This window comes from Pezoporus flaviventris, unplaced genomic scaffold (genome assembly GCF_033815535.1).
Source record: "Pezoporus flaviventris isolate CSIRO_AGI_PZ_B2104156 unplaced genomic scaffold, CSIRO_AGI_Pfla_v1 ptg000002l, whole genome shotgun sequence".
Lineage (NCBI taxonomy): Eukaryota > Metazoa > Chordata > Aves > Psittaciformes > Psittacidae > Pezoporus > Pezoporus flaviventris.
Window position 1 is genome coordinate 91951389 of NW_026892550.1, and position 14854 is coordinate 91966242.

Below are 14854 nucleotides of genomic sequence, written 5' to 3' on the forward strand. Positions count from 1 at the left end.
AGAAAAGGCATTTGTCAACACACTGGCCCAAACTCTCCACAACGGGTCACTAAAACGCTACTGCAAACAGCAGCTGATGGCTCCAGAATGAGGCTATTGCTGCTCAAACAGCCAGCACAGCTAAGCAAACAGGCCACCAGGGCAGGGGCTGTGTTTGCACTCACTGTTTGCACTCTTCTATGCAGCTAATGGGGTATTGCATTTATCCTAAGAAGGTTACAAAAAAGAGAGAGGAAAAAAAATGGCTTCCTGTTGATCTCTTTCCAACTTCTTTCCTCAGTTTCATGCAGTGGCTAACCTGCCATTTCAGAAGACAGATTTATCCCTTATTAGGTGAATTGGTAACTGTTTGCTTTTGAATTATTTTTAATAGTCCCTTCTTAAATAATGCCCTCTGGTGTCACGCTACATCCACCCTGGCTTTGGTTATCTCTAGAGATTTTTCTCCTGTTAGGAGAATGGATATTTTATTGACATGTAAAAGGGCTACAAAGCAGGAGGAAATGAATTATACAAAATTCAAAAGCAGAAAGCTAATAAAACGGTGGACTTGCTAGATAAGGCAGGAAAATAAATCTAATTTGACTGTAACTCAAGTGCTTCCTGTTAATGAAGTAATAACCATACCCTGGACTAAATCAGTGTTAACCCAGGGCATGGCTGTTATTTTGTCAAATTTGGCCAACTCTAACAATTAACAAATAGTGGATCAGATTTCAGCTTTGGTGTGGTGATTATTTTGGTACCTGGTGGGAAATAAGGCCATGATCTCCTTAAAGAGGACCTCTGTGAGGTGCTTTCTCTGAAAAGTCCATGGGAAGGGCTCTGGTACAGGCCAGAGATAGATGGCAGAGGACTGAGGACTGTGCAGTGGTGTAGCACTGTGGGAGTCATCTTCTTTTTCATTTCTTACTTGTGTCCCTGGTGAGTCCCCCTCTCTTTATTTATCCAGCCAAAAATCCTCAGGCCCATTGGAGAAAGCATGTTCAAGTGCTTTCCCTCTCTCCCCATAGGGAGAGGGTGATGGGGAGGAGGAAGAAACGGACCCTTCCTTTCCATAGCATGCTGTATTTAAATAAATTTAAATAAATTTAAATAAATCATTAAGATGATCTTACAGCTAGCAATAACAACACGATCTAATTCCAATCTGGAGAGGGAAGCAGCATCCTTTCCTCTGCCTCTGGGATAAATGTTCCTGGGCTGGCGATGCACATGTTTCATCCGGGGCCCAAAGACATCTGCTGCACAAGCACAGCACTTTGTTTCAGACCCCAAGAATGTCCTTATTCCAAGAAGGTCATTATATAATGGCTTTTGTCTTTCCCATTGCCAAAAGGGTCTGGTAGAATATGTTGTAACACCATGCATCGCCTGCCCGTGCAGTCCCTCCTGTGATCATCTCATCAGGGTGGGCTCTCTTCGCTTGATCTCACTCAGACCAGCGCAGCTCTTATCTATGCAACAAAAATACCCAAAATACCCAGCCCCTACACAGCCTGCATTGCTCTCCCTGGGGTTTTGCAAGCTGCGCCCAGGTTGAGGGCTCCCTCCATATGAGGTGCTCCCCTCTCCTCCTCCTCCTGCTGCCTCCAGGGCGTTCCTACCACCTCACCCTGCCCTGCCGCACCAGCGCTGCACACAGCCCCAGGCAGACATAGAGGGGTACAACACAGCCCAGGGCAAGGCTGCTCCTCCTGGATGACGTGCAATGGTTGCTTTTACATTTCCCCTTTGTGTGTGTTATTTCCCTTTTTTTTTAATACCCTCCCACCCCCACAGACGACTGCCTTCTTCCTCTGATGCTTTTCTCAGTGGTCCCTGAATAGTGAAAGTACAGTTCTCACCGCAGCAGAAGGGAGGAGGACTAGTGGTATTTGGCATTCAACAAAAGGAGAAGTAAAGACCAGGTCTTTTTTCCTTCTTCTTCAGGCATCTAGATGGTCACAGGTCAAACTAGTTGCACTTTTCACCTTCCCCACAACCTGTCCGGTTCTCAAGAGATTTTCTGCACCAGGATGTGGCTGCATCTTTGGCTTATGTTACAGCTGGCACTTGCACAAAACCATCTAAATAGAATAAAACAGGTTAGCAACAAGCTTGTCCTCTGTTCTCTAATGAAGATGGCTCCTGCCCTCTCATGGTTGAAGGCAGATATGTAAAACCACTTTGTTTGTTCTTTTCAAGGAAACACCAAATACCACTGAACACATTTCCTTCAGCTGGCTCCACATAGTCTGGCATCACCCTCCTTTAACACACAAACTGACACAACTAGAAAACTCTTCTGTGGCAGAGACTGACAGGTTGTCATGAGCAAGTAGACACTTTGCAATCCCCAACCGTGGCCTCCAAGTGTTACTGAACTACAAAGTGTAAAAGAAAACCACTCACTTGCTCATCGTTTTCACACAGTGTTGGTCTTTTTTCACCAATTAACCCACCCTTCCCACATCCGTCCAGCTCTAAGGAGCAAGACTCACACGTGTTTCTCAGATGCACCAAACATGTTTTTGCCAACAGACTAAAGGCCAGGGCTGATGGTGTGAATGACATAAAACTGTCCACTATGTCCTTGTTACCTGATGTGCAGTTTTTCTCTCCCAAATTAATGAGCTTTTGTGGAGATCTGATCATATTGTTCGAGCTCCCACTCACTGTTTTAGTCCTTCCTTAGTTTGTTTGGTTTTGGGATAAGATATAGAGCATTTCTCATAGCTGAATACAAAACTGTGAAAAGCCAGCTTCTCAGAAAAACTCCAGCTCATAGGCCACTGCCCTTTCATTTCCAAGTGCAACTCAAGTCTAACACCCAGCCGGTTGTCCCACGCATATGCCTGTGGCATTGCACTCACACAAATCTCCCCAAGAATCACAGGCTCCCTCAGTGACACCCTTTTCCTGCAGAGCTTGCTTCCAGCTGGGACACCTGCACAGCTCCTCAAAGAAAGTCTGGAGCGGGGGTAATTTGAAATGCCAGGGAACTAAAGCCTAGAGGTGGCAGACAACCAGCTCTCTTGTTTATTTCCCGCTATTGGTTTATATTTCCTGACCACCCAAAATACTCTGTTTCATCCATCCCAACATAGGAAATCGCAGTTCCAGTGTCTGAATGAAGTAATGCTCCTGAAGAGATCAAGTATTTTTCTGAAGTATTATAAAAGCAATGAGCATTAGCAAGAGCCATCTGCCTCTTTGGTGCCAGGTTTACCAGACTTGTGCATAAGGAAGGAGAAAGGGGTGGATTTGCTCTGGGTTGGGTTGGTCTGGGGAGCTTCTGTCTTTAAATCACACAATCAATCCCTGCTCTGTCCTCAGCTCCAGCTGTGTGGGTTTTAACTGACATGGTGCTGCTGTTCAGGCACAGAGATGACTTCTGCTCACAAAGTATTCCTGTTCTTTTTGCTCTTTGTCACTTTTCCCTGTATTTTGACGATCAAGGTCAAAGTTGAGAACCAGCATGACTTCCGGGACATGGCCAGCATAGTAGCCATGGCAAAAACCTACGCCACCACTGAGCCGTTCATTGACTCCAAGTATGACATCCGAATCCAGAAAATCGGCAGCAACTACAAGGCTTACATGTGAGTGTACGGCTATGCCAGAGAGAAAGCGGAGACAGTGCTGTGGATGTGACTGAGTCGATGTCTGCTCTGGGCAGGAGTAGGAAGTTGATTAATTTCCTTGAAGAACAGCCCTTCTGTTCTCCTCCCACCTCTGAACCCAGATCCCTCATCCACCAACCATCTTCTCCATTACTCACCGTCAGCTCACTATGTCTGGAATGCAAATCTCGCTACCTGTTTCTGAGATTCAGTTAGTTCTCATTATAACAACTATGCTCTGCCATCACCTGTGACCTCTCCCTCCTGCTGTCAAAGGGCTCATCTTTCCCAGCAAAATCCTCCCCGTACCCTCTAGTGGGAACCAAACTCACTCCCTTCCGCACATGGGGGAAAACAATAAAGCAGATTGAGCCAGCTGCAACTCACGGAGTCCTACAGTGTCCAACCCATAGCAACAGCCCATCCTCCCCCAGCTGGAGATGATGGCACTGCATTCGCATGAAGAGCACACAAATGGCCAGGTACAAATGGCCTCAGCCTGGCCAGCTTGCAGGGTTCCTCTGGGCTTTTTGCATCTGTGTTCCTTGAAGCATACAAAGAAAGGAAAGGAGAAGGAGGGACATACCCTGCCTTTTGGGATGTGAGGGAGGTGGCATGAAGGCAACCAACAGCACTAATATGTTTTAAAATATTAAAAAGCATGCAGCCAAACTTCAGTAGTCCTCAAGCTCAGTTAAAGATGAAACCACAAGAGTCAGTAAGACACCTGTTTCTCCTTACTGCAAACCAGTAGATGAGAAAAGCCAAATAGCACAGCTTCTCCAGAAGCTCCTTATCCAGCCACAAAATTCTGGACAAGTAGACAGCTCCAGCAGTACATTCTTCAGGTCGCCAGACAAATTTCATATGTTACCTAACACCCATAACACTGTGAGTTTTCAGTCCATGTTTACAAACCCCTAGGCCACAATTCTGGTGAAACATAGTTAAATGAGACAATCAGATGTACATAATCACGTATTTTTCAGCTATAGCTGCCTAAGATTCCCAGTTGGATTCCTAGCACAGAGGTATTTAAGTAACTAGATAATGACTGAGTCACATTCTTTATGGGAAGGACTTGTGGGACACTTGGCTACTTCATGAGAACTCAGTGAAAGAAAATTTAAGTCTTATCAGGTCAACAATAGCACAGTTGCCTAATATTACATTAACATCTCAGGGAGTCTGGCGCAAATCGGCCAAAGGAAGGAAGGTTTAAAATATCAATTAAAATTCCCTATTCCTGCCAACCTACCCAGCCTTGGCTCCAAAGCCTGCTCCCAGCCTGCCTCTAAGTGAAACAAAGGTCCAGTTAGCCTTACCATGTCCTCTCCTTGTTTATTATTCACACTCACCACGCACTCATGCAGAAAGGGATCAGAAATAATACCAGATGATTGAGGAAAGAAAGCGGTCACACCAACAGCTAATCCCACTCGGGAATATAACTGCGCAAACAGTTGTTTTCTAAACGAAAAATGCTTTCACATGAAAACAGCCATGAACTGGAAACACCTTAATGAGAAATGAAGCTTATTGGCAAAGAAAGCAAATGGCAAAATTCCAGCAACTTGCTAACCAACAAGGTTGATTTATATTGGGAGCCATTTACGGACGTGAGCTTGGGAGAGCCATACAGTCAGTCCCATTGGGAGCTGTTCCGTCTGTCCCAGCATCAGACAGAATAGAAAGTTATTTCTATGGTATAAATAAGTCCCTACTATATCTAAAGACAGAGGTTAAAGCACCCAAAATATCAGAGTTCTCACTGGTCTCTCAAATAGAAGACTCAAAGTCATTAGTCATGCTAGCAAATCTCAGCCTTAAAGGCAATTACAGCATCTGCAGTAGCGTCATACTGAGTGAATTGCTTTGATCTGTGAGCCATGGAATCTACCCAATATTTTTATACCTTCACCCACACATATAGACTTTAAAATCCCCCTTCCTTCTGAGAAAAGACTGTACTGAAATTCTCCAGAATATGTTTACTTTGCACCAATCATCTGCCAGAGGGAGGATGCTGCAGGGTGACTCATGCATTCCTCCCCACCCCAGATGTTCAATGCACTTCCTTCCAGCCCATGACCCAAGGCTTGAGTTCAGTTTCCCATTGATTTCAGTTCAGTGACTCCAGATTTACACTACTAACAAACACCTACTTAGCCCATGCCTTGGGCCAGTCTCAAAACAGCAGATAAGCAGCATGTGATACATGCCTAAAATTCCACCAGAAGTCTTTGACTGTCATTGTAATACCGGCAAAGAGAAAACACAAATACTTCTCATGTGGCTAGGAAAACTGGGGCAGAAATTATGCTTCTACCCTTACCCTAACTGGGGGCAAACAGGGGTATTATTTCCACTTAAGACTCATTAAATGTTCGCTTTGAATTAAGCCAGCAGCTGTGTTGACTTTTAGGGTGAGATATTCCTTGCCACCAGCTCTTAGTAAGAGGGTAATATCCTTTCCTTTCCAGTTTCATAAGTGTGACGTCTGATCTTGTCACCTCAAAGGCAGTTCAATGTGTTCTGCAGGGGATACAACATCAACTGTATTTAAACCAGTGCTACTTTTAGACTGATATGGCCCAGCTTGGAGATGGTGAATATAATACACCAACAGCCTGTGATCTCCTAGTCTATTCATTTACCCTAAGCAATACTGCAGGTGTCTTGGTCACAGATCTGCTTGATCCCTAAAAGTCTGCTTACATTTGGTATGCCACGTACCTCTTCTAAACACTGATATACAATCATCTTGTCACTAAGCAGACTCCAGGAGTTCTTACCAGCATTAATGGAATTCTGGATGCCATCTGCCACTGTGGGGCAATTTTCTGAACCTAAATCTTAATAAAGAGTGGTTCTTCCCATTGCAGAACTGAAAAATGCAATCCTAAGAATCCCATGTCAAAAGAGAGGCTGAGGGTTGAACACTGACCTTACAGGCCACCAAAGGGCTTGTAACAGTCAAAGCTTGAGGAGAAATACATTCTTTTGCTTAGAAAGTAGGGCAGGAAAATGGATGTTGGGTGAAAAGAGCGACGGACAAGAGTCAACTACATGGAAACACAGTTATTCAACACAGTAACCATGATCATTTGCCTCCCTCCCCCCCCCCCCCCCTTAAATATGGTTACAAAGACCATTTAAATCTCACAGCAAATATGCATACCACTTGAGAGGAGACATGAAAAAAGACTCTGGACTTTCCCTCACCACAGTAAAAGGGAATCTTAGGCAGTCAACTATAATGATCCAGGTTTATAGTCTAGCAGGACATCAGTATTACCAGTGCTTCACATACATTTGCAAGTTCACAGTCTCTTTTCTACATCAGGTAAGAGAACTGGCAGTGAGGGTTTCCACAACCTTATGTTGAAGTGTTGGATCACACCTCCTTTGCCCTGCATAAACCTCTACCTAAATTTTCTTCAGCTTGGAGATGCTCCCTGGAGCATCCTGTCAGCTTGTTGACTTGTCCTAGCTTGTACACTATGCCAGGGTTATCTGCACAGTGTTATCTCAGCAGGCTGGCCAAGGTTTGCCTTGTGCCTCAGGTCGAGAAAAAGAAAGTGTTCACCCCTTGATGGATGATGCTGAAACCCAGGATTTGTCAGCAACAGTACCTTGTTTTCTGGAAATTAACCACCAGCAGCAGCTGATGAGACTCCAAGTCCAGACACAGTGAGCCATGGACAGGTCAACACAAAGTCAGTGACAAGAAAGTATAATCGTATATTCTATGACACCAGTACAGTTGAAATCAAAGTAAGGGAGACCCAGAATGTCAGAGCTGACATTTGTGAAGCTGCTCAGGCAGATGTTTGCCTGGAGAATTGCTCTTCCATGGATGGATGATGCTACCCACTGCAGAACACACGGGTGATTATCCAAGCAATCTACAGACATTTCAGCTCTGATGTACAAAGAAAGTAGTCACAGAGCTGATGTGTGCTCAAGATTCCTTGGAGTTTTCCCTGTCTAACTCCTCGTTCAGTTTTTTATTAGCCTGAAAAACATATCCTGTATGGAGTGTTGTTGAGGCAAGATTTATGAATGCTTCTGTGAGGAAGAACCTCACCTCATCCCCTCTTGTACAAGCATTGAGTCAAGGGTGAGGAGGACTACAGTACAAGGGAGGATGGGGCAGGAGTGTATTTTCATGTTTGGATTATGTTTTTGGTTTGTTTTCCTAGGAGGACATCCATCTCTGGAAACTGGAAAGCAAACACAGGGTCTGCAATGCTAGAACAGATTGCAATGACAGAGAGGTAAGGAAGAGGGTTTCAAGACAGTGCTAGCTATTCTTGGGTTAAAAGGGAGGAATTGTATTTTAGACTCTGGTTAATTGAGAGAACTGGTAAGTGAGGTCTCCTGGGAGGTGGGATAAAGGAGTTTAAAAGACCAAGTGTTTCCTTACAAAAATACTAAGGGCACAAAAGCAAACTGTCCTATTTTGGAGAACGGACTGGAAGTACAGCTAGAGACCGACATCGCTAAACCATTAGAACTTTAGTGAATGTAGCCACAGGAAACAAGACCAGCATGCTAAGGTCAAGCACACCAGCAAAAACATGTAGGGATAAAATCAGAAAGGTCACAGCACAAAACAAGAAGTAACAAAAGTTATTCTAAGTTCATTACTAATGAGAGACAAACACAGAAAAGTGTTCTTCTGCTCAACAGAGGGAAAAATCTGTCAGCTGAAGTGTTGAAAGCTTTAGTCTCCCAGAAGTGGACTCTCTTTTTCCTAAGGTCTTCTCACTGCTGAACAGAGCAGAAGGAATTGTCTCATGCATCTTACACTGAAATTTGCAGATGGGAATTCCATATATTCACATCACTGTGATATTTGCTAATATTGCAACTGCATGACATTGTTGACCCATGGTAACTCATGCCTTGCTGTAACTCCCAAGCCCTGTTCTGCAGAAGTGCTATCATGTCACTTGTTCTCCGTACTATTTAAGTAATTATTTATAGATTTATAGAATCCATGGATTATGTGTAGGCACTCATCCCTTGTGAATCTAAGATTTTTTTAGATTATACCTCCAGTTTATCAGGATCATGATTCATTATGCTGCTAATAATAGGTATTACTCACTCTTTATATTACTCTTACAACACTATAAGAGTTAATGGACTTAAATTACAACAGAAGAGGTTCTTCTGAACATTTCCCATATTTCCTAATAATAAGGATGGCATAGCACAGAAATGGATTGCCTAGATGAGATGGGGAATATCTGTACTCTTTCAGACCAAGTTAAAGAAGTATCTCCTGTTTGGGCTACAAGAGCTGTGCAGGTGCTTACCTAAAGTCTCTTCTGTACCTTTAGTTCTGTGAAACAGGGAAGCTAAACCCTAAATCAGATGCTGAAAGTCACTCTGCAAGACCTTAATAGGACTGTGGGATCTGGACATTATTGTGCGTCCTGGTTGTTTATAATACAGCTGAAGCTGAAGAGACGAAGGGTAGGCATTCCCTCATTGCAGTGTTGTAGGACTATAATCCAGATTCCTGTCAACCTGCTAGACTGCATTTTGAAGGTTCATTGTGTAGATGTAGCACCACAATTCACCACTCTAGCCTTACACAGACATAACTGCAACAAATTCCATTGAAATCTCTGAGTCATCGCTGCATGCAGCAAGGCAAGAGTGTGCTGAAGTGCTCTGATGAGTAGGAGCAAACTGAAGTACTGCTCTGTACTGAAGTGTACTGAACAGTAGCCCAAAGGATAGACAGGTTCAGGTAAAACTAGGCAAAATGTCAGTAAATCCTCTGCAAATGCTACCCCAATGCATATGCATAAATATGCTTTTCTGTTCCATAGCACTGTTATTACACCCAGCAGCCCTGATGCCTCCCAGTGCTTACCTAGGGGCAGCAACATTGAAGACATGTGGCTATCAGGGTCTCTGGCACAGGCAACAATTCCCTAAGCCTGGCTGCTGAGACATCCTCTGGGAAGAGAGGTGGTTCCCACGATTGTGCCCTTGGTTGTGGAGCCACAGCAGTGCCCGAGTGGGGCTCACTGTGCCTCCCGCCAGGCTCAAGGGGTCCATAGTTCTCCTCCTCCTTATCCTACTGACTCTTCCTCAGGTGCTGTCTTCTTCACAGGGGCTGGGGTGGACATGTTCCTCATTAGGGATAAGAGAGCACCGGTAGTATGGTTTTGCTGCTTCCCTCAGACACTGTGTTCACACAAGGTGATCACTATGTTGTCGAGCTATGGGGACTCTGGCTGGCTTCAAGGATATAAACTTGTTTGTAAGCTCATTTCCCGGTCCCTGTAGGGGTCTGCAAAATGTCAGTGTTTTCATGAGACTGTGGCCTTCCCTCCCCTCTCCACATCTTGTCATGGTCCTGCTCACAGATCTGCCGTTCTGAGATTATTGTTTGTATTGAAATGGTCAGAACTGCGGCACAGCTGCACAGGAAATAAAACCAGGCCAACATGTTCTCTCCTCATTTCCACAGCAGGGGGATGCAGTCCCCCCATAATACGCCCCTTGTCATGCTCTCTCCTCCTCTGACACCAGGAGAGCTAAGGGGGCACCACATTCCCATCCTGGGACAGAGGAGACAAGGGCTGCAGCCTGTAGCTGTCCCTCTAACAGAACAGTGCTTGGTCCATGTGGTGGGACTGCCTGGCTAGGAGCAATGCCAGGCGATGGAAAGGAGGCAGGAGACTGTAAAAGAACGAAATTGAAAGAGTAAGTTGTAATACGTAGGAGCTGCTGGGTTACAGATCGGGGGGGAATGGCTACTCCTTGCTAAATGCTGTACTCACTTTCTGATCCTATTCCAGCCCCAATGTGCAGGACATCTTATCAGGAGAAAGCTGCCTGCATAATGGAGGACTTTCAGGCAAAGCCAATACAAACGCTAAGGGGCCAACACTACCAGGAGATTAAATGAGCTAAATATTTATAGCTTGGCTAAATGACAACCAACTGGAGATCTGATGTAAACAGCAAGGAGGGAAAGAATATTTTAAGGTGGCTTTGAGGGCTGGATTGAAACAATCTGAAATGAACGAAACCTTCAGGCAAGATTCTTGGGTTTTTTTCTCCATCCCATGTGCAAGAGGGGGAGGCAATGACCCAGCAAAGCGTATGAAAGTATGCCTTGTGACAAAAAGGGCTCCTGAATCTCCTTGTGCTCCTAGGGGCAGCGGGATGGGTGGCTGTATGTGATGGACTACCCGATGGCAGCTAAACTGTGCTTCTGTGGTTTCTGCAGGTACAGACTCTGGGCAGACGCCTGTGCAGAAATGTTTGGAGGTCTTGACATCTGTGCTGTCAAAGCCGTCCACAGCAAAGATGGAAAAGACTATATCATTGAGGTGAGAGCATGGGGACCCTGAATGCAAGCCTCCTTTGGGAAGGGTACCTGCAAACATGCTCCCTCAGAATCCGCACGCACCTTACTCCTGTGTGCATGGTTCAACAGATCTTGCTCCTCCATGCCCACCTGTATCCTCCAAGCTGTGGCCCACCGATATGCAAGAAACTGATTTAGAGACCCAACTAAACTGGCAGATAAGCAACAAGGTGTCAGAGTTGAAGTGCCTTCATTTTTCAATGTGGACTTTGAAAGTAAATGGAGAGCCACAGAGTGCTTAGCCACCACAGCTCTCCAGCTGATCAATCCCCACAACCTTACAAGCATGGGCCAGATGTGAAATTTACCTTCTTACAAAACTGCAAGTGTTGCTGATGGCATCCAAAGTTTTGTGTGTCTCAGCGCACCAGTGCCCCAGTCCCATCCTTCCTAGGCTAGGTGCTTGCAAATCCAGTGCATCTCCTATAGTTGCTAACAATAGGGACCAACAGCATCATGAATAGACATGCTCATATCCAGCCAAACCTGAATTCAGGTGCCAGGTGATGCTAGTGCATTAGTCATGTTAACCTTCCCTCATTACCCAAGGGCCAGCAGGTGAATAGGTCCAATGAAAATCTCATTTCTCTCTGAATGAACCAGTCATTCTCATTTCACTTTAAAGAGAACCTCAGTAACAGCAACTCTAGCTGTATCTAATTCAAAAGAGTAAAATAAATGGTGAGAGTGTAGCAAAAAGGTCCATAAGCAGCAGGAAAAAATTAATTTAAAAAAAAAAGATGGATTTTCTAAAATCTGCCCTGACAGTATTCACTTCAATGGACCAGCAGGACAAAGCACCACAGGGTTACTCTGGGCAGTGTGGGCTACGAACTTTTGTGTTCAGAGCTGAGCAGACTGTGGCTCTGAGAGCTAAAATTCAATGTGCTCCTTGCCAGGCCAGGGGGCAGATGTGGGAGTGGGGTAAATAGGGTCATCCTAACAGGGCAAAGACGGGAAAGCTGGCCAGAAAATCAAAGGGGAACTTAAGAGACTGGCTGGGGGAGAGAAAATCTGGCAAGTAAGCAAGAGCCTCTGTCACTATGTGACTCAAGGAGGCACAGCATCTGACCTGCTGTAAACTCCACCAACACAGGCCAGCTGAGGAAGATGAGCAGAGGCAGCCTATGGCTTCATGCAGGGGTGCTGACACACTGGAAAGCTATGTGTGGGAGGGCAGTCCCACCCGCTGAGGGTTGGGATGCTGATGAGAACCACATGAGCCCTCCAGCGACTGCGCATTCCTGCATTATGTATCTGCTCTCCAGGGAGCAGTGACCTGTCAGAGGCCATATGATATAAGTGTGCTGCCAGCAACCAAACACTCCATCTTTCCTGAAGTGATGGGGCTGTGGCTGATGGCTTTGCTCCTGTATGCAACTCCTCAGCACCTAAGGGAGCATCCCCCAGAGCACTCTGTCTCCCTGCCGTGCACTTTTATATCCCCATGCACATGTAGCTGAGAAAGGAAGAGGAAGAAAGCAGTCTTGCTAGAGATAACTGTAAGGACTGTGTCCATACATGGTCAGACGTGAGATGTGGTTTTCATATCCCTGCACCTATTCTTGCACATAAGCCTACTTACGTGCACACATGGCTAATTCTGCACTCAAGGATTATATGCCTCTGTCTGGGTATACCTCTGGGTTTTCACATCTGCCCCCATATGTGACTGACTGGATGGAAAGCACATCCATATGCTAACAGCCATCATCAGCCTGCACACAGAGAGAAAAGCACGCTAATACTCCTCTCCCCAAGGACAAGGTAAAAAGCAATGGATATAATACAACAGAAATCAGAAGAAACACAACAGCTACAGATGGGTCATCCCTGTAGATTTGATTGAGCAGGCCTGATGCACCAACATCTAGCACACATTCAGATGCCAGGCTGATGGACATTGTTGGGAAAGGAGTAGAATAGTGCAATACAAAGAGCAGAACAAAGCCAAATGGGTACCTTTTCTACTTCATGCATATCTGAGGGAGATGCTGACAAGTAATTAATTGCCTCCAGCCTACTTCCTGGGGTACTTTTCTTGGTTTGAAACTGATCCTTTATTTTGCTTTCTTCTATTGCTCATTGGAGAAAGAAGTTGTTTGACAGTGCGACAGTTGTATTTTTCTTGCTGAGAAGGAGCAGCGTGCTGTGACATTTTACAAGAAAGCACGCCTAAATGGGCTGAACAAATAAGGAATTTGCACAATGCAATTGCAGGCAGTAATTAATTTTCACAGTCCAGAGCAGTTCTCCAGGAAAGATTTGCAGAGAGAGTGATGGGCATTTCTAAGAACTGAGATTTACCAACAGTGGTTTGTTGCAAACAGAATCAGATTAAGACACATGAGCAGCACAAGTGTAATCTTGCACCCGTGGTATTTGCTGGTACTTGAACTTCACCTTCTTTTCCCATGGCAAACAGCAGAACCCAGTACATTTCTGCCCTTCCAAGCACTAGCACACTTACAAACCATTTTCATGGCTCATATTGAAAACTTTGTCAAAATCCACTGATTTCTTCAAAGTTTCATTCTAATTAAAACAGCTGTGAATTTAATGGTTAATGCTGGCACTTCTTTTACTCCTGTTTTAAAGAACTTTAAGGGAATATTCACCATGAATAGTCAACACTGGATCAGAAGGCCAGATCCCCGAAACAGCGCAAGTTTACTACCACTGGTAGTAGCCAAATTCTCAAAAGAGCTCAGCATCTTGTACAGTTTAATAATCTTCCCACCTCCCTTTTCTTGGGGGGGAAGGCGTAATCTAGCCGTTTTCCACATCTCTGCTATGCTGACAAATATGGAACGAGTACAGAGGGCAAATAATATCATCCATGTAATTCATTCTTCCTCCCAGATCAGCTAAGCCCTACCTGCCATACAGCTAAGCTGTATTACTAAACATGCTCCTTGCTGCCCTGCAAGAAGCCCTGCCCATCCCTTCAGCACTGCCCTTTCAGTTCTTTTGATATGTCTAATCATCTGTTTCCTTCCTTCCTTCCCTAAAAATCACCTAACACTCTGCTCTTGCACTCCAGAGCCTGGAATAACAAGTCCAGCCTTCAGGCCTCTGTCAGATAGGACTAGGATGGGGTTTTCCTGAGTCTCTCCTCCACCAGGCTGCTTTCTGCTCCCCCCTTGTATACCTCATCAGGCAACAGCAGCTGCATCAGGAGCAGGCACTGACCTTGGGTGGCTACAAAGGCCGGGTCCATATGTGCCAACATCTTCTTGTCTTGCCCAGCTATCCTGTGATCTCCCTAGAATGAGACAAGCGCAATCTGTCTGTGATTCACATATTCCTCTCAGCCATTTGATTTATTTCAGCATTGGCATTTGCATCTGCCTAGTTCCAGAGAAATTCCCCTTTCCTGGAGAACAGACAAGGTGACGTCTCTTGATCCTTTTCAGTTCAGTGGCAACCAGCTGCGTAATTTTGCCCAGAGAAATCACTGCCATTTTCAAAGACCTTCCCCTACACTGTTGTTCATTCCCATATTTGCAATCTTCCACCACTTGTGTTCCCCTGCCAGACACTACACAGCAGGACAGCAGATACTCTCACTGCTCATGCACCTTCACTGGTTCAGGTGGGACCCTCACCAGGGTTCATTTCCTTTGTTTTACCAAATAGCATCTTCCCCTTCCTCTCCAGCCACTGCTGCCACAGAACTAGAGAAAAGAAAGTCCTTAAGATGGGGAAATGAGGGTCTTGGAGCGTTTTGACCAGAGCTTTATGTCAGTTACTCAACAGGAAGGGCTAGGGAGCCAGGAGCTAGGCTTAGTTGGCCAACCTGTTCGTAATGGCAGAGTAATGGCATCATCTAGTGGTCACACAGGTC

At 45.2% G+C, this 14854-nt stretch overlaps 1 protein-coding gene across 5 annotated transcripts in view; it reads left to right on the forward strand.

Annotated features, from left to right (window-relative positions):
• SYN3 (synapsin III) overlaps positions 1-14854 on the forward strand; it is a 256004-nt gene that overhangs the window by 228537 nt on the left and 12613 nt on the right. For all 5 annotated transcript variants that reach the window (XR_009741803.1, XM_061445081.1, XM_061445079.1 and 2 more), the window contains 3 exons: positions 3442-3584; positions 7811-7885; positions 10867-10969. Coding sequence is in view for 4 of the 5 variants with exons in the window: in XM_061445081.1 (XP_061301065.1) it covers positions 3442-3584; positions 7811-7885; positions 10867-10969 (321 nt within the window). In the remaining variant the exon portion in view is untranslated. The remainder of the gene's footprint in view (positions 1-3441; positions 3585-7810; positions 7886-10866; positions 10970-14854) is intronic.